Genomic DNA, 19,045 nt, shown 5'->3' on the forward strand with positions numbered 1-19,045 from the left:
CAGGCACCAGGATGTTCCTCTAGAGCATGGGTCTGAAACCTGCGGCTCCCATGAATCCTCCCCCTTTGCTATTCTGGATAGGGCTGATGGGAGTTGTAGTTCAAAACATCGGGAGAGCAAAAGGTTGCAGGCCCTAGTTCTAGAGAGTCTCACACAAACCAATAGGCTGCCACATTTGTGCACGTCAATTTTCATCACTTACTCGGATGATCAGTCTCTTATGGCAATTTGGGCCATACCAAGTACTGCTTGGCCAAAGGCTCCTGAAACATCCCAAGCCAGTGATTGGCAACATGATAAAAAAGTAGGCCTCTCCGACCTATCGTGGAGCAGTGTTAACATTGTGCTTGCCGGAGATTGAATGTCACTTGACAGGGTATGGCAGCCTGCATGTTCAGTCAATACATGGCATATACTGGGGATGCCAGCAATGGTGTTTTGCAGTTGGGGAGTGAGGGAGCACCCTGTCTCTTCTAGAGGCTCACAAAACAAAATGGCCGATCAGTGGCTTGCACCTATTTCATGCTGCAGGTGGATTCGATTGACCAACTTTTTCCCTTGCTCCAGTGGTTGCCCCTGCACTTGTTCCTGCACTCCACCCAGTGTGGAGTCCCTTTAGTGAGGTCAGGCAGCTTCCACTCGCCCTGATACCTTTTCCAATATGGCTGCCACCTACTTCAGGCATGGTTCTGCCATTTTTACGACTGTCCTATTTCTATGACTTGACTTTGATCGAGTTTGCTGGTGCAGAAACGTTCTCATACTGCCAGTTGACTTGTAAGAGACATCAAACCTTCTTGATAAGAGAAACGGGGCAAGAGCGAAGGAGAGTCAAGCAATGGATGCTGTCCTGTGTTAAGTCCGAGCAGATGATGTGCTGAGCAGAGGCGGGGAAAGCAGCCTCCATGGAACGCATGGACATTGCACAGGTGTTGAGTGGTGGAAATGAGTTTGGGTGTGATTGTCAGTGCTTTGAAGAGAATGCAGTTGCTGGCCAGTAATGTACCTATACCTGAGAGTCAGAGGTATTGTCTGAGTGCACACACCTGAGTACATACTTTTGGTTTCGGATTTTTTAACACTGGTTGAATAGCAGACAGAGGAGGAGGGGGGCGTTGAAGGGCCTAACTGCCTCTACAATCACGGTAGAGCAGATGGGTTTCCAGAAGCCATGTCTCCAATCTACAGACAGTCATATCACATCCCTAGTTTCCTGTTTGAACTGTCCCCATTCCCTTAATAAACAGTGGACACACAGATCCCAACACAATTTGGACCTCCTCTTTATAAATGAGCTGCCAGTGGTTCCTATGTAATATTGGCCAGAGGATGTGAATTGGTGGAGGCCTGCTGCAAAGTTCCCATTTACGTGGGACTCGATCTTGCTGGCGAGTTTTGAAACTTTTATTTGCCATTTACTTCAAGCAAACTTTGCAGCAAATGGTAAATACAGGTTTGACTGTGCATGGCGGGCCTTTTTGGGTGGCAGTATTGACCCAATATGAAGCGTGCTAAATCATGTCATGCCCCATTTTACAGAAAGCACTGGTAGATACGGTCACCATGGGACGAGTGCATTTCTCTGAGGTCAAGTATGTAAACTCAGGAACTCTCCCTGCATGTCCAGTAGAATGTTTAGGAGTTTGCGCGGCATGTCTACTGATGGAAATACCTAAGCGAGATGATTTCCTGTGCAGATCTTGCTCGCCATTTTATTCTGTGGATGCCTGGGTGAGATTCGTGGGCCGGCTGATGCTTTAGGAAGGAGGAAGGCATATTGCAAGATGTTATTGGTGAGTAACAGAAAATACTGAAGAAGAAGAACCTCCTTCGTAACCAGAAAGAGAGAGCAACGCACGAGAGGGAAAGTGAGAGACTAGTCCTATCATATCTCGCACTAAATAGTGTGGCGAAGGGAAGAAACCACTGAAACAATAATGACACAGAGATGAAAGTAGGTGACAACTGGACAGCCAAGGGACCAGAATGGGTAGGGTGAAGGGACTCCACTGAAATCCAAGAGATGAAAGAGGCACAGGGGCACTGAGATCTGGCAGACTAAGGGTGCACACTGAAAAGCAAGGGGTGGGTCAGAGGACTTTGCCGAAACACAAGTAGTCAAAGAAGGATGTTTGAGGTGACCTTTAGACCAGAAAGAGAAATAATACATGGGATTGGTGTGAACTCAAAGGATAAAAGAGAAGATTGAGGAGGCTGTGGTGAAACTGACCAGGCCACTGAGTTAGATATTGAGGGAAGATCTCCTGAAATGTGCATTTCAGTAATGTGAGAAATTACAGAAAGCTCTGATGAAAGCAGTTTGGGAGGTTTTCCTCAAGCTCATGGATCCATGTGTCGTGGAGGGCTGTGGTCCTCTATGGGGGCCACACGACGGGGCCCACTAATGATTCGCAGTGGGTCAACGAACCGAGTGATAGCAATGCCCTCTGCAGGGTCAGTGCAGAAGTAAATTTAAAGATGACAGTGCGGTAGGTGAGGAGGGAGTTATAGTCTGGGGGTGAGTACAGATGGAGCTGTAATGTTGCACGTGGAGTCAGTGTGAGAAGGGAGTTGAAATAATGCCATTGCAGCCATTGAGGAGTGAGTAGGAGTGATGTCTGAGGGATGGAGGAGGAGAGAGTTGAAGTGACGCCTGTGGGTCATTAAGAAGAGAGATATAGTGCTGTCTAAGAGGATCTGATGATGGAGGTCAAATGTCTGAAGGATGTGTCTATTGAAGTGGAATGATACAATGATTCCTGTGCGGCCGGTCGGCTAATGATGCCACCCGAAGGAAGCCTGCAAGGATAAAAAATTGGCTGGCACTGATTTGTTAGTTAAGGTGGGAATTTTTAGTGAGACTGGTAGGGAGCTGTAACCAGAATGGTCTTGCCAGATGGCATGTCAGGATAATGTGCCATCTCATGTTTTGCTGCCAGATGGCATGTCAGGATAATGCGCCATCTCATGGTTTTCTGCCAGATGGCATGTCGGTATAATGTGCCATCTCATGGTGTTCTGCTGGGTGTCATCTCAGCATAATGCGCCATCTCGTGGTTTGCTGCCAGATGGCATGTCAGGATTATGGGCCATCGCATGGTGTTCTGCTGGGTGTCATCTCAGCATAATGCGCCATCTCGTGGTTTGCTGCCAGATGGCATGTCAGGATTATGGGCCATATCATGGTTTGCTGCCAGATGGCATGCCAGGGTAATGGGCCATCTCATGGTTTGTTACCAGATGGCATGTCAGGATAATGTGCCATCTCATGGTTTTCTGCTAGGTGGCATCTCAGCATTATGGGCCATCTCATGGTTTGCTGCCAGATGGCATGTCAGGGTAATGGGCAATTGCATGGTTTGCTACCAGATGGCATGTCAGGATAATGGGCCATTGCATGGTTTGCTACCAGATGGCATGTCAGGATAATGGGCCATATCATGGTTTTCCGCTGGGTTGCATCTCAGCATAATGGGCCATCTCATGGTTTGCTGCCAGATGGCATGTCAGGATAATGGGTCAATGCATGGTTTGCTACCAGATGGCATGTCAGGATAATGGGCCATTGCATGGTTTGCTACCAGATGGCATGTCAGGATAATGGGCCATTGCATGGTTTGCTACCAGATGGCATGTCAGGATTATGGGCCATCGCATGGTGTTCTGCTGGGTGTCATCTCAGCATAATGCGCCATCTTGTGGTTTGCTGCCAGATGGCATGTCAGGATTATGGGCCATATCATGGTTTTCTGCCAGATGGCATGCCAGGGTAATGGGCCATCTCATGGTTTGTTACCAGATGGCATGTCAGGATAATGTGCCATCTCATGGTTTTCTGCTAGGTGGCATCTCAGCATAATGGGCCATCTCATGGTTTGCTGCCAGATGGCATGTCAGGAAAATGGGCCATTGCATGGTTTGCTACCAGATGGCATGTCAGGATAATGGGCCATTGCATGGTTTGCTACCAGATGGCATGTCAGGATAATGGGCCATTGCATGGTTTTCTGCCAGATGGCATGTCAGGATAATGGGCCATTGCATGGTTTTCTGACAGATGGTGTGTCAGGATAATGGGCCATCTCAAGGTTTGCTGCCAGATGGCATCCCAGCATAATGGGCCATCTCATGGTTTGCTGCCAGGTGGCATGTCAGGATAATGGGCCATTGCATGGTTTGCTACCAGATGGCATGTCAGGATAATGGGCCATTGCATGGTTTGCTACCAGATGGCATGTCAGGATAATGGGCCATCTCATGGTTTGCTACCAGATGGCATGTCAGGATAATGGGCCATTGCATGGTTTTCTGCCAGGTGGCATGTCAGGATAATGGGCCATTGCATGGTTTTCTGCCAGATGGCATGTCAGGATAATGGGCCATTGCATGGGTTTCTGCCAAATGGCATGTCGGTATAATGTGCCATCTCATGGTGTTCTGCTGGGTGTCATCTCAGCATAATGCGCCATCTCGTGGTTTGCTGCCAGATGGCATGTCAGGATTATGGGCCATCGCATGGTGTTCTGCTGGTTGTCATCTCAGCATAATGCGCCATCTCGTGGTTTGCTGCCAGAAGGCATGTCAGGATTATGGGCCATATCATGGTTTTCTGCCAGATGGCATGCCAGGGTAATGGGCCATCTCATGGTTTGTTACCAGATGGCATGTCAGGATAATGTGCCATCTCATGGTTTTCTGCTAGGTGGCATCTCAGCATAATGGGCCATCTCATGGTTTGCTGCCAGATGGCATGTCAGGATAATGGGCCATTGCATGGTTTGCTACCAGATGGCATGTCAGGATAATGGGCCATATCATGGTTTTCTGCTGGGTTGCATCTCAGCATAATGGGCCATCTCATGGTTTCCTGCCAGATGGCATGTTAGGATAATGGGCCATTGCATGGTTTGCTACCAGATGGCATGTCAGGATAATGGGCCATTGCATGGTTTGCTACCAGATGGCATGTCAGGATAATGGGCCATTGCATGGTTTGCTACCAGATGGCATGTCAGGATAATGGGCCATTGCATGGTTTTCTGCCAGATGGTATGCCAGGATAATGGGTCATTGCATGGTTTTCTGCCAGATGGCATGTCAGGATAATGGACCATTGCATGGTTTGCTACCAGATGGCATGTCAGGATAATGGGCCATTGCATGGTTTGCTACCAGATGGCATGTCAGGATAATGGGCCATTGCATGGTTTGCTACCAGATGTCATGTCAGGATAATGGGCCATTGCATGGTTTTCTGCCAGATGGCATGTCAGGATAATGGGCCATTGCATGGTTTTCTGCCAGATGGCATGTCAGGATTATGGGCCATCGCATGGTGTTCTGCTGGGTGTCATCTCAGCATAATGCGCCATCTCGTGGTTTGCTGCCAGATGGCATGTCAGGATTATGGGCCATATCATGGTTTTCTGCCAGATGGCATGCCAGGGTAATGGGCCATCTCATGGTTTGTTACCAGATGGCATGTGAGGATAATGTGCCATCTCATGGTTTTCTGCTAGGTGGCATCTCAGCATAATGGGCCATCTCATGGTTTGTTACCAGATCGTGTGTCAGGATTATGGGCCATCTCATGTTTTGTTACCAGATGGCATGTCAGGATAATGGGCCATTGCATGGTTTGCTACCAGATGGCATGTCAGGATAATGGGCCATTGCATGGTTTTCTGCCAGATGGCATGTCAGGATAATGTGCCATTTCATGGTTTGTTACCAGATGGTGTGTCAGGGTAATGGGCCATCTCATGGTTTGTTGCCAGACGGCGTGTCAGGGTAATGGGCCATCTCATGGTTTGCTGCCAGATGGTGTGTCAGGATAATGGGCCATCTCATGGTTTGCTGCCAGATGGCGTGTCAGGATAATGGGCCATCTCAAGGTTTGCTGCCAGATGGCATGTCAGGATAATGTGCCATCTCATGGTTTGCTGCCAGATGGCATGTCAGGATAATGGGCCATCTCATGGTTTTCACAGATATCAGAGTTCAAAATATGTTTTTTAAAATAAGTGTTTCAAATAAGGTGTGTTACCTTACAGACGCTGATTTATTGCCCAAGTGAGGACAGCCACCCTACATATAAGGAAACAGACCATTTGCCATGGTAAGTCAGGTGGCCTCCACATTCCGCGACCTACCATGGGAAAAGCCTCCGTGCTCACAGGCCAATGATGGCCCACGCTACCCAAGGATGAGTCTAGGTAGAGTGAACTGCGAGCTCAGCCCACGCTACCCAAGGGTAGCCATGGAGGATACTGAGCATTGGAATAGAGATTGTGGCGAGCTCTGAGATTAGATACTCTCACGACTCCGGTGCCTGTCATGACTCTGGTGCCTGCTGCAAACACCAGACATATCTCAGGGTTGCCCCTATGTCTTGGGGTTCCATTACCATGGCACCCTTTCCATGGTGTGCCTCCAAGCTCGGAAATCCCTTCTGCCATCTGCTCCTTCTCATGTGCTGTCCCCTCCCCTTGACTTTCTCCTTAAGGGCAGACTCCCATGACCCTCCCTTTTTCAAGCACCATGGCAAGCCACATTGGGGGCAGAGTTCCATGGTGCAATGCGCTGGCACGAGCCACTACAGCTGACAATAAAGGCGTGGCATAGATTGTCAGAGACAGATGAGGTTGGGAGATTCTGGAAGTGAGAGCCAAGCAAAGCCACCAAGGTTCTTATTTCAAAAATCAGTGGGAACCAGAGGCGCGGGTTACGTCACAAAGACCATCGCCACGCTAGGGCGACATTTCCCAGGAGGGTATGAGGAGAATAGAATCCCTCCAAGATGTCAATACGAAAGCAACCAATGAGGTTCATCAGGAATGGCTGACATGGACCCCTGGATAGATGGGGACTTCGGCACAAGCAACAGCTGCACCCTAAGGCAGAAGAACATTGCTATCTAGTCAGTGTGTGCAACCTGAGGCTGTCCTGGTGTTATGGACTATAACCCCTAACATCCCTCACCATTGACTAGGCGGGCTGGGGCTGATGGGAGATGTAGTCCAAAACCTCTGGTGAGCAAAGGGTTGCAGATCCTCGGTGTAAAGAATGAGGCAGGTATTGCACACATGAACTGATGGGTGCAACGAGCCAAGTGCATCAGATGTGTGATGAACTTGTGAGAGGGTGGGGTGTATGGTCTTAGAAGGATTCTATGGACAGAGAGCAGGAGGACCCTAGCAGAAAGAGAAGAGGGGCTATGCAGCTGGGGAAAACCTGGGAGGAGGACAGACAGCAGGAGGACCCTACCAAAAAGAGAAGAGGGACTCTGCAGCTGGGCCAAAGCTGGGGAGAGGACAGACAGCAGGAGGACCCTACCAAAAAGAGAAGAGGGACTCTGCAGCTGGGCCAAAGCTGGGGAGAGGACGGACAGCAGGAGGACCCTACCAAAAAGAGATGAGGGACTCTGCAGCTGGGGCAAAGCTGGGGAGAGGACAGACAGCAGGAGGACCATACCAAAAAGAGAAGAGGGACTCTGCAGCTGGGCCAAAGCTGGGGAGAGGACAGACAGCAGGAGGACCCTATCAAAAAGAGAAGAGGGACTCTGCAGCTGGGGCAAAGCTGGGGAGAAAGGGAACCTCTGGAATAGAAGTGATTGATCTTGGAGAATGCACATGTGGGAGAAATGGTCGCCTTGAGGTACAGACTGGGAGCTTCTTGGTAGGCAGAGCTGGACATCGTGAGGTCCATTTCCAAGGAGGTGGGTGGGCAAGGAGAAAGAAACATATATATAGGGAGATTCTATAAACGTGCAGCCACTGCCGTGGCACAGAGGGGTCGGGAGACACATGCAGTGCGAGCATAGTGGGGTCGGGATGACACACGAGGCATAAAAGGCCGTTTCAATGAGGCTTTAGCGGAAATATGAGTGCACCTGAGGATCTAAAAGAGTGCTTAAACAGGGCATAGCACGTTATAAAAATACATGAGGAGTGCTTCAACGAGGGTCTGGTGGGTTAAGAATGCAAATGAAGAACTAAAAGAGTGCTACAACAAGGGCCTTGAACACAGTGCATCAGTGAGGGTATAGAGGGGTAAAGAATACATCTGAGAAGCTAAAAACAGTGCATCATTGAGGGTATAGAGGGGTAAAGAATACATCTGAGAAGCTAACACAGTGCATCAGTGAGGGTATAGAGGGGTAAAGGGTACATCTAAAGAGCTAACACGGTGCATCAGTGAGGGTAAAGAGGGGTAAAGAGTATCTATGAGGATGTAACACAGTGCATTAGTGAGGGTATAGAGGAGTAAAGAGTACATCTGAGGAGCTAACACAGTGCATCAGTGAGGGTATAGAGGGGTAAAGAGTACATCTGAGGCGCTAACACAGTGCATCAGTGATGGTATAGAGGGGTACAGAGTACATCTGAGGAGCTCACACAGTGCATCAGTGAGGGTATTGAGGGGTAAAGAGTACATCTGAGGAGCTAACACAGTGCATCAGTGAGGGTATAGCGGGGTAAAGAGTACATCTGAGGAGCTAACACCGTGCATGAGTGAGGGTATAGAGGGGTAACGAGTACATCTGAGGAGCTAACACAGTGCATCAGTGGGAGCATAGAGGAGCTAACACAGTGCATGAGTGAGGGTATAGAGGGGTAAAGAGTACATATGAGGATGTAACACGGTGCATGAGTGGGGGTATAGAGGGGTAACGAGTACATCTGAGGAGCTAACACAGTGCATCAGTGGGAGCATAGAGGAGCTAACACAGTGCATGAGTGAGGGTATAGAGGGGTAAAGAGTACATATGAGGATGTAACACGGTGCATGAGTGGGGGTATAGAGGGGTAACGAGTACATCTGAGGAGCTAACACAGTGCATCAGTGAGGGTATAGAGGGGTAAAGAGTACATCTGAGGCGCTAACACAGTGCATCAGTGAAGGCATTGGGGGGTACAGAGTACATCTGAGGAGCTAACACAGTGCATCAGTGAGGGTATTGAGGGGTAAAGAGTACATCTGAGGAGCTAACACAGTGCATCAGTGAGGGTATTGAGGGGTAAAGCGTACATCTGAGGAGCTAACACAGTGCATCAGTGAGGGTATAGAAGGGTAAAGAGTACATCTGAGGAGCTAACACAGTGAATGAGTGAGGGTATAGAGAGGTAAAGAGTACATCTGAGGAGCTAACAGAGTGCATCAGTGAGGGTATAAAGGGGTAAAGAGAACAGCTGAGGAGCTAACACAGTGCATCATTGAGGGTCTAGAGGGGTAATGAGTACATCTGAGAAGCTAACACAGTGCATGAGTGAGGGTATAGATGGGTAAAGAGTACCTCTGAGGAGCTAACACAGTGCCTGAGTGAGGGTATAGAGGGGTAATGAGTACATCTGAGAAGCTAACACAGTGCATGAGTGAGGGTATAGAGGGGTAAAGAGTACCTCTGAGGAGCTAACACAGTGCCTGAGTGAGGTTATAGAGGGGTAAAGAGTACATCTGAGGAGCTAACACGGTGCATAAGTGAGGGCATAGAGGGGTAAAGAGTACATCTGAGGAGCTAACACAGTGCATCAGTGAGGGTACAGAGGGGTAACAGGTACATATGAGGAGCTAACACAGTGCATCAGTGAGGGTATAGAGGGTTATCAAGTACATTGGAGGAGCTGACACAGTGCATCAGTGAGGGTATGGAAGGGTAAAGAGTACATCTGAGGAGCTAACACAGTGCATCAGTGAGGGTATTGAAGGGTAAAGAGTACATCTGAGGAGCTAACACAGTGCATCAGTGAGGGTATCGAAGGGTAAAGAGTACATCTGAGGAGCTAACACAGTGCATGAGTGAGGGTATAGAGGGGTAAAGAGTACATCTGAGGAGCTAACAGAGTGCATCAGTGAGGGTATAGAGGGGGTAAAGAGTACATCTGAGGAGCTAATACAGTGCATCATTGAGGGTATAGAGGGGTAATGAGTACCTCTGAGCAGCTAACACAGTGCATGAGTGAGGGTATAGAGGGGTAAAGAGTACATATGAGGATGTAACACGGTGCATGAGCGGGGGTATAGAGGGGTAAAGAGTACATCTGAGGAGCTAACACGGTGCATCAGTGAGGGTATAGAGGGGAAACAAGTATATCTGAGTAGCTAACACGGTGCATCAGTGAGGGTATAAAAGGGTAAAGAGTACATCTGAGGAGCTAACCCAGTGCATCAGTGAGGGTATCGAAGGGTAAAGAGTACATCTTAGGAGCTAACACAGTGCATGAGTGAGGGTACAGAGGGGTAAAGAGTACATCTGAGGAGCTAACAGAGTGCATCAGTGAGGGTATAGAGAGGGTAAAGAGTACATCTGAGGAGCTAATACAGTGCATCATTGAGGGTATAGAGGGGTAATGAGTACAACTGAGAAGCTAACACAGTGCATCAGTGAGGGTATAGAGGGGTAAGGAGTACCTCTGATGAGCTAACATAGTGCATGAGTGAGGGTATAGAGGGGTAAAGAGTACATATGAGGATGTAATACGGTGCATGAGCGGGGGTATAGAAGGGTAAAGAGTACATCTGAGGAGCTAACAAGGTGCATCAGTGAGGGTATAGAGGGGTAACAAGTACATCTGAGGAGCTAGCACAGTGCATCAGTGAGGGTATAGAGGGGTAAAGAGTACATCTGAGGCACTAACAAAGTGCATCAGTGATGGTATAGAGGGGTACAGAGTACATCTGAGGAGCTAACACAGTGCATCAGTGAGGGTATTGAGGGGTAAAGAGTACATCTGAGGGTATTGAGGGGTAAAGAGTACATCTGAGGAGCTAGCACAGTGCATCAGTGAGGGTATAGCGGGGTAAAGAGTACATCTGAGAAGCTAACACCGTGCATGGGTGAGGGTATAGAGTGGTAACGAGTACATCTGAGGAGCTAACACAATGCATCAGTGGGGGCATAGAAGAGCTAACACAGTGCATGAGTGATGGTATAGAGGGGTAAAGAGTACATATGAGGATGTAACACGGTGCATGAGTGGGGGTTTAGAGGGCTAAAGAGTACATCTGAGGAGGTAACACGGTGCATCAGTTAGGGTATAGAGGGGTAACGAGTACATCTGAGGAGCTAACACAGTGCATCAGTGAGGGTATAGAGGGGTAAAGAGTACATCTGAGGCGCTAACACAGTGCATCAGTGAAGGCATTGAGGGGTACAGAGTACATCTGAGGAGCTAACATAGTGCATCAGTGAGGGTATTGAGGGGTAAAGAGTACATCTGAGGAGCTAACACAGTGCATCAGTGAGGGTGTTGAGGGGTAAAGAGTACATCTGAGGAGCTAACACAGTGCACCAATGAGGGTATAGCGGGGTAAAGAGTACATCTGAGGAGCTAACACAGTGCATGAGTGAGAGTATAGAGGGGTAACGAGTACATCTGAGGAGCTAACACAGTGCATCAGTGAGGGTATAGAGGGGTAAAGAGTACATCTGAGGAGTTAACACAGTCCATCAGTCAGGCTATAGAGGGGTAAAGAGTACATCTGAGGAGCTAACAGTGCATGAGTGAGGGTATAGAGGGGTAAAGAGTACATCTGAGGAGCTAAAAGAGAGTATTGGTATTAATCACAGCTGGGGGGCTAAATGAGGGTTTCGCGGGATTAGGAGTGCCTTTGAGGAGGAACGAGTGCTTGAAAGAAGGCACAGTGAGTTAAAGACAGTCTCTAAGGGTAACAGTGGGTATCATATGCTGTGATACATGGCTAAGTCGCTGGCATACAGATACAGAGGAGGAAGACTAGATGAATGGATAGATTAAGCTGCAGCAGAGGTAGGGGGGTCCTTTAGGGGTGCTGCTCTGCAGAGGCAGATTAAGGTATCTGGTAAGGAGGTACAGAAATGGGTGGGGGTGACAGAAAGTCCACAGTAGCACCTATACAGCGAATCTAATATAGTCCTCATATGATAGCATTCCAGAGGCGCATTAGGGACCACTGGAGAGAGTAAAGGGGGTCTTTAGGAAGGCACACTGGATCAGATGGAGACCCTTCAACTCGCAGATGGCAGGTGCAATCAAACATCTTAGTTAAAACATTGGGATGAGACAGATGTGTTCCATGGGGGAGTAGGGAGGGCACAGTTGGATGCAGAGGTGGGGTGTCAGAAAGACACTGTCGGAGATAAGGCGCCTGTATCCCAAAGGCACGGCTTGATGGATACGCCATATCTCACGGTCCTTCGGCTGCAGCGTATTCCACTTACCATGAAGTCTACACCTGGGAGAACTCTGTGACCTGGGAGGCTAATGACAACTGTGAGACCCCCCAGTCAGGAGAGTGACTCGGGAACACTCTCCCCAAGATGGCTGAGGTGCAGGAGGCACACTCCGAGGGTCTCCCACTTGGGCCTGGAAGCGATAAGCTACTCAGAACCTCAGAAACCTATCTCAATGATTGCACGTGGGTTAGAGGGTTGCCAATGATACCAAGAGATTTGCTTCTAAGTGTCCATAGGGAAGATGGGCCTGGGACCCTAAGGTCTAAGGTTCATTACTGGCAGCCCCTTGCCCCAAATGCATTCAGCTTACTACTTCTTTCCACCAGCGCGCGACCTTCTACTTCCAACCACAACATACAACAAACCGTTTCTCCCTGAGGGAGGCTTTTGAGAGTCAACAACGTGTCCGGGGTCCACAGTTTCTGACCCACCCTTCAAGAGATCTGGCTACGGGCCAGCGTAGTTCATTGGTTCTCGGAAATTGCTGGGTGCGCCGGCCAAGGCGCCTTCCGAGGGCTATTGCTTGCAACGCAGATCCGACGAGGTCCCAACTTGGAGTGACTGGCAAGTTGTCCACTCGAGGACTGCTCCAGTAGAGCGCGGTGCCTCGGTTCCGCCCGCGCGACCACGGTTCTGAAGGAGGAACTCTGTTCCGAACCCGCCCTCCACAACATGCCCCTAATGCAAGGGGCGGCCTGGGTGTGGTGTCCCATCCGGGGTGGAGCGGCTCACTGCCGTGACCAGCGGGACTCTGCGGATAAGGTGGTGTATCTCTGAAAGGAAGCAGCTTCTTTCTCAGCTCTCAGGAGCAGGGAGCCGACAGATATTGAAAAATAGATATATGTGGATATGAAAAGAGTCCTTCAGATGATGTCATCCTCCGTTCGCTCTCCCAGGAGCCAATATGTCCGCATTTTGCCTTTTCCCTGTGACGGAACAAGAAATCAATGTAAGTGTCTCAGGCAATCAATGCAAAGTAACATAGATTAATATAGCATTGTGGCCTGCTGCTGAGGGCTATACTGGCCATTAATGCCCTCCCCACAAGTTATAGGCTTAAGCTGTAGGTGCTGGCCCATGAAGATGTGGCCAGCATTAGCTGACAGTGTGGCCTGAGAAGACTTAGGGCAGCCATGAGTTGCGGGAGGATAGCTTAGGGGCAGCCTGCTTGTCTTGGAAGCAATACATTGCAGAGCAGCAAATGTACGGATCCTGGTCCCGCTCTTAGAGACTGGTCTCCGGTATTAAGCGTGTTACCACAAGTAAATTAACTAACATCCTGAGAGGGGAATGCGGCCAATCAGGCTACCCTGAAGACTTTATATATTCACTGATGCAAACGCACAGTGGAAGTGGCCTAAGAACGAGGCAGACTTTACCCCTGCATCCACCCGCATCACCATTAGGACTCGTGATGGCAACATGTGGGCACTAAAGACATTTTAACTTAAGGGCCCTTTAGTATCTCTGACGTTGCTCTTGTCTGCTGATGTCAGTTCTCTGTTGCTTATGCCATTACGATCAACACTGAAAGCCTATTTCACCAGAACCAGTGCTGGTCATTGGACCCGCTCTTGCCGGATCTGAGATCCGGCACCAGATGTGTAGCCAGATCTCGGGATCCGGCCAGAGTCAGCCACCACAAACCCATCCTCTGCGCTGGGTTACATGGAAAAAAAAATGGAAGGAAGAAAACAAAAAACGCCCACGACGGCAGAGCACTCATGGCGGCAATGAGTTGCTGAGCTGCTCCGCCCCACTACAGGACTTTGATCCAGGTCACAACTGCAGGACAAGCAAACTATAACTTCCTCTGGTGACCCACTGCAAGGGGTCACCAGTGGAAGTTACAGTCCTCGGCCACGACTCAGTTTATTTATTTATGTAATGTCTGTCGGATCCATGGACCCAGATTATTTATTTATTTATGCAAGGTTTGTCGGATGCTTGTATCCAACAAACGTTGCATAAATAAATAAATATACAGGTATTCACAAACATTGCATGAATAAATAAATAAATAGCCCTATTAACATTGGAACAATGACATACGATGCAGCCACCCAACTGCTCTCAGAGGGGAGCTGCAGGAGCTGTGCGGCTAAAACATTGCTTCTGGTGAATAGTTTTTTTCCAAGTTAAACAGCGTGTTGGCCATTTCTCAACTTGAAGAAACTACAGACCATGATGGTCGCCATGGACAAGGGAGAAGGACTGTGTAGTCCCTTCTCCTTTTCCATGGAGGCCACTGTCGTGACTGTGATGCGCGGGAACACTGCTTGTTGCAGGCACCAGCGAGGTACAAGGGAGCACCAGGTAAGTGGGGTGGGGTTAGGTTCGGGATGTGGAATTTGGGGGTGTGGAGAATGAGACGTGGGTGAGCATGAGGGCAGACTTGCCTTCCTCCCAGCAGGGAAGATGCCAGCCTCCCGCCTCCGAGGAGACTCAGAACGGGGGCTCTACCATGAGGTATATACCCATTTCTGTGATTCCTTATTGGTTGGGAGGCTGCCACCAGCTGGGGTGCTAATATCAGGTAGACTAACATGTAGGTAACTGGACGCACCACCATGTTTGTCTAGTTTGACTATTTCCAAGACTGCAGCAATACTTAATCTCCAGTTGTGTCTTTGTTATTTACACTAAAGTATCTAAACCGGCAGCCCCCCAGGCGCGTATTATCTTCAACACAACCTGTGCTACCTCCATAGCAATGGGGGCCAGCGCCCCCTCCTACCTGGAAGATAATCACACCGTCTATGGCAACAAAGCAACACAAAAGTCCACATTGTCAGACTGGAAATCAGAATATATAAAAATGAATGTACAGGCCAGTGTACACGGGCTAAAGGGCAGGTTTTCATTGACACAGTAGGACCACTATAAATCCGAAACCAACAGCTCCCTCTAGCAGTGGCAACGTGAAAAGCTACGTGAATTGGAATTGTCTCTATATATCCTAAGGCAACAGCTGCCTCTAGCGGTGGCAACAGGCGAAGCTACTGCATCGGACAAACATACATATGGCCTTTTATTATATTGTTAGATGGGACGAACAGAAAACAAGCCTTCTCAAGCAACACACGCAGGCTCCAGAATACCCCCAAACTTCTCTGTCTTAAAAGGAACTGAAAACAGACCCCTTGAAAGAATCTGAGCTTGAACTTAAAAATCTCAGCATTCGCATTCCCTGTCATTCAGCACTGTTGCCTCTTTGTCCCCCACAGTTTGCTCATCTCCCTCACTTCTGGGTATAGGGAGCACTTATGATTGAGACCCATATGTCAAGAGCCTGTTAGGGCCTTAGGCATCAAATGCTCAACGGTGTGGTGTCCTCTGCTGGACTAAAGAGAGAAGCAGCATTCGCACCCAGGAATGGCAGATTGAACAATAACAACCTGTCTTTCCTGGGCGTGATTGTGCATTTACCGCCCACAGTGGGAAGAAAAAAAGTTAAAAAAAGGCCGCCGCCATTAAAATAGAAAAGGGACTTAGTCCCTTTCCTGATGACGGTGGCAATTTTGGAACCTGTTTCCATGGATGCCATCACCCGAAAAGGGACCTAATCCCTTTTCTATTTTAATTGCAGAGACCATTCTTTTTACTTTTTTTTCTCCGATTGGAGATATGCTCGTGCTGAGCACTTCTCGTGTCAGAAGAATTTTTTTAAATCTATCAGCACCCCAGGAAAGCACTTCGATCAGGCCTAACAAAGCTTGGGCTGGGGGGCTGTTAAACGCCATGTCCACCCACCAGTCCTGAAAGCTACAGGACGGAAAGCATCATGCACTGGGGTCTGGGACCACTCCACCTCCAACTTTCTTTTACAAAACACCTTCCTTCTCGAGCTCTCCGCTCATCCATCTCCAACTTTCTGAGGGTCAGACGCTTCTCGATGGAGAGAGTTGGGGGCAGATCTATCTCCTCTGCTGGGGCCTCCCTCTGGAACAGCCTCCCTGCCTCTCTCAAACTTGAGCAGAACCACCTCCAGTTCCGGAAGCAACTCAAGACCTTCCTTTTTGCTTCCGCTTTCTCTCTTCATCTCCCCTACTGATGCACCTGACTGCTCCATGCATAGGTCACCTGGTCACCCTCTGAACTCGGGCCCAGGCTCCTTCATGCCCAGTTACCCTTGCACTGCCTCCCGGCTCCCCAGCACTTAAGGGTCTGTATCTGCAACCCTACAGTCCCTTCTCTCTGCACTTATGAGCCACCTACTGGCTGCACTTGTGAGTTAACTGCACTTCCCGTACTCCTCCCCCTGGCACTTCTCCCCATCCCTCTTACCCGCACTTGTGCGATCTGAATGACACAGGCCTAGTAAGATCGCTATTTTGTCCTCCCTCTCTTTCCCCCTCCTTTCTTGTCACGCCTGAAACACTTGTGTACAGGCGCGTTATAAATGCCTCATCACATCATATCACATCATTAAACATTAGAGAAATAGTCTCTAAACTTTTCCAGGGGTATGGGGTCACCCCTACCTACCTGTGACCTTGCACATAACAATCTGGACTACAAAACCAACAAACAGAATTTAGCACAGGAGAGTTCCAAAACCAGAACCCAACTTCTCTCTAACGGATCATTAAACACTCTGACATTACATTATTGAACTGGATTTGGAAAGGTGTAGTGTTCAAATTGATGGGTGTTTTTAGACATAAGTGGTCGACCTTACTACTGGTCGACCGCAACTGCTCGCCCATTACTGCCTATGAGCAGTGGCATTTTGGTTGATCCCTAGTGGTCGCCGTGTGCAACTGCTCCACCCTCTTTATTGAAACTAATCCCTTTAACTACCCTTATTCACTTTTCTCTCTCCCCCAATGGCCACCCTGTTCTCTTCCTTGAAGGGGGGCCTCTCTCTACCCCTTTTCCACCACCCCAGTGGCACATCCAGAGACTGGCCTGGGGTGGCAAGTGCTACACCTGAAATCTGACTGGCCCCACAGGTGCCACCCCATTAACCTAAACTATGATCGTTATGTGTGTGTGTGCTCGTACTTCATGCCACCCCTGCATAAGTCAGTGCCCCACTTGGGCCACCCCAGTGAAAGAGTCTGAACACGTCACTTGTCCTGCCGCGGCTGGTAATTAACTCTTCCTGTGCCCCGAAGCCTAGTGAGAGATAGTAAGAGTGGCGAGGCTGAGGTGAGAGACCGAGGGGTGAAGTAAGGCGGGCAGGGCTGCTTTCCCCAATGCAGGTGGGTTCGCCCAGGACGAGGCCTACTCACTCGATGCATCTCTTTGTCACTGTAGATGCATGGAGAGGCTTCGAGGAGACATGCCCTAGGCCCTCTGCCGAAAAGCAAAATGCCCAGTGCTGTGGATGCCAAGCCTCAAGGCAGCAATTCCCTCTAACATTTTCTAGACCCTAATCTGTTCTGGGACATATCACATGCAATGTGTGTGTGTCTAAACAGAGGTCTTCAACCTTTGGCTCTTCAGATGTTTCAGACTACAGTTCCCATGATAGCCGGCTAATGACTGTGCAGGTTAGGGGTGGTGGGAGTTGTAGTCCGAAACATCTGTACAATATGTTTGTCCTGTGTTGTGTTGAGTCGCAAGGATGAACCGGAAGATACGTTACCAGTACGTCGTATGTGTGGGTTATTGTGGGGCGTGTCTTTCTGGCGTGGGAAGTGGCATAATGCACAGATATAGTGGGCTGCCTATGCATTTGAATACATCTTCACTAGCCCCTAAAAGTATATTCCTGCACTCGAGGCCCTCCCAGTGGCTTGGCAGTATAGTGGGTTTGGGTCTATTTGACCTAAAACATTTGACCTAATCACATTTGATCCAATTTATTTGACCTTTTTTTCAGTCTAAAATGCACTGACGGGGGACGAAGACAACGAAGATGTCCTAATTCCACGAGTGGCACAGAAGGCCAGAGACCACTGAAGCTTGCATGGAATGCTGCATTCTGAAGGGAGAACAGAAAGGCGCTGGGATTGCTGCATGTGTGCTGGTGGGTGGGCGGCACCCTGCAGTGCCTGCACTTTATCTGAGGGAGGTGGGTTAGGAAAGACCTATTGCAGGGGCTGCTGTGCATAGGTTAGGGCAGGGGTCATGCTGCAGGCTGTACTGAGATACACATTGAAACAAGGAATGGCAGTCCAGCCCGAGACCCTCCTGGAGGTGGTGGAAGATAGGGTACTGGGATACTTCTATAAAACGTACACCCCACTCTTATTTTTCTCCTCAGCGGGGTTGCAAAGAAATAATGGGTGCCGTGCCAGAAAACAGGTGCGGCCACAGTTATTCCTCCTTGCACCTACAAACTCCATGATCTGTAGAGCCAGTTTAGGAATCAGCTGTTTCAAAACTGGAGGGGGCAGGTACAGGAAACCTCCTCCCTTCTGCTCCCACCATGCATGGAAAAGTGCCTATTGAACAATTTGCTAAGGTTGCTTAAACCTTATATAATTTACCTCCATGTCAGTGCATATCTAATTATCTAACAGCTGTCATAACAAAGCACTTAACACACAAGTGGAGAGTTACTTAAAACAAAAACAATAACAGATGATGGCCCTTCTGTTGGAGAACTGTAGTAGATAACTCACACTTAACCACCCCTTTCAGGTTCTAATCTAAATTGAGGGGACTATGTTTCCAAGTGCTTCAATGCACCCAGAGATGGCGTTGGGGCCTTTCAATGTTTTCAGTTCAAAAGGGCCCTGAGCAGCTGCATCTATGTTGACAGTCTTATGACACAGCAACATACTTGTTCAATTCAGGACATTAAATGTAAGCTTTGAGTATGCATGTTATGGGCAGCGTTTGCTGGCGCCCGCACCTGCCTCTGGCCTCCTGCAGTAT

The 19,045-nt window shown here is 48.9% G+C and overlaps 1 protein-coding gene across 1 annotated transcript in view; it reads right to left on the reverse strand.

Annotated features, from left to right (window-relative positions):
- Positions 1–1,386: 1,386 nt before the first annotated feature.
- The window catches only part of NPR2 (natriuretic peptide receptor 2), a 558,288-nt gene continuing 540,629 nt past the window's right edge, over positions 1,387–19,045 (reverse strand). The window contains exon 22 of the mRNA XM_069626775.1: positions 1,387–13,140. Within this exon, the coding sequence (XP_069482876.1) occupies positions 13,078–13,140 (63 nt within the window). The 3' untranslated portion in view covers positions 1,387–13,077. The remainder of the gene's footprint in view (positions 13,141–19,045) is intronic.

The sequence above is a fragment of the Ambystoma mexicanum genome, chromosome 6p, assembly GCF_040938575.1.
Source record: "Ambystoma mexicanum isolate Mex_15411 chromosome 6p, UKY_AmexF1_1, whole genome shotgun sequence".
Classification (NCBI taxonomy): domain Eukaryota; kingdom Metazoa; phylum Chordata; class Amphibia; order Caudata; family Ambystomatidae; genus Ambystoma; species Ambystoma mexicanum.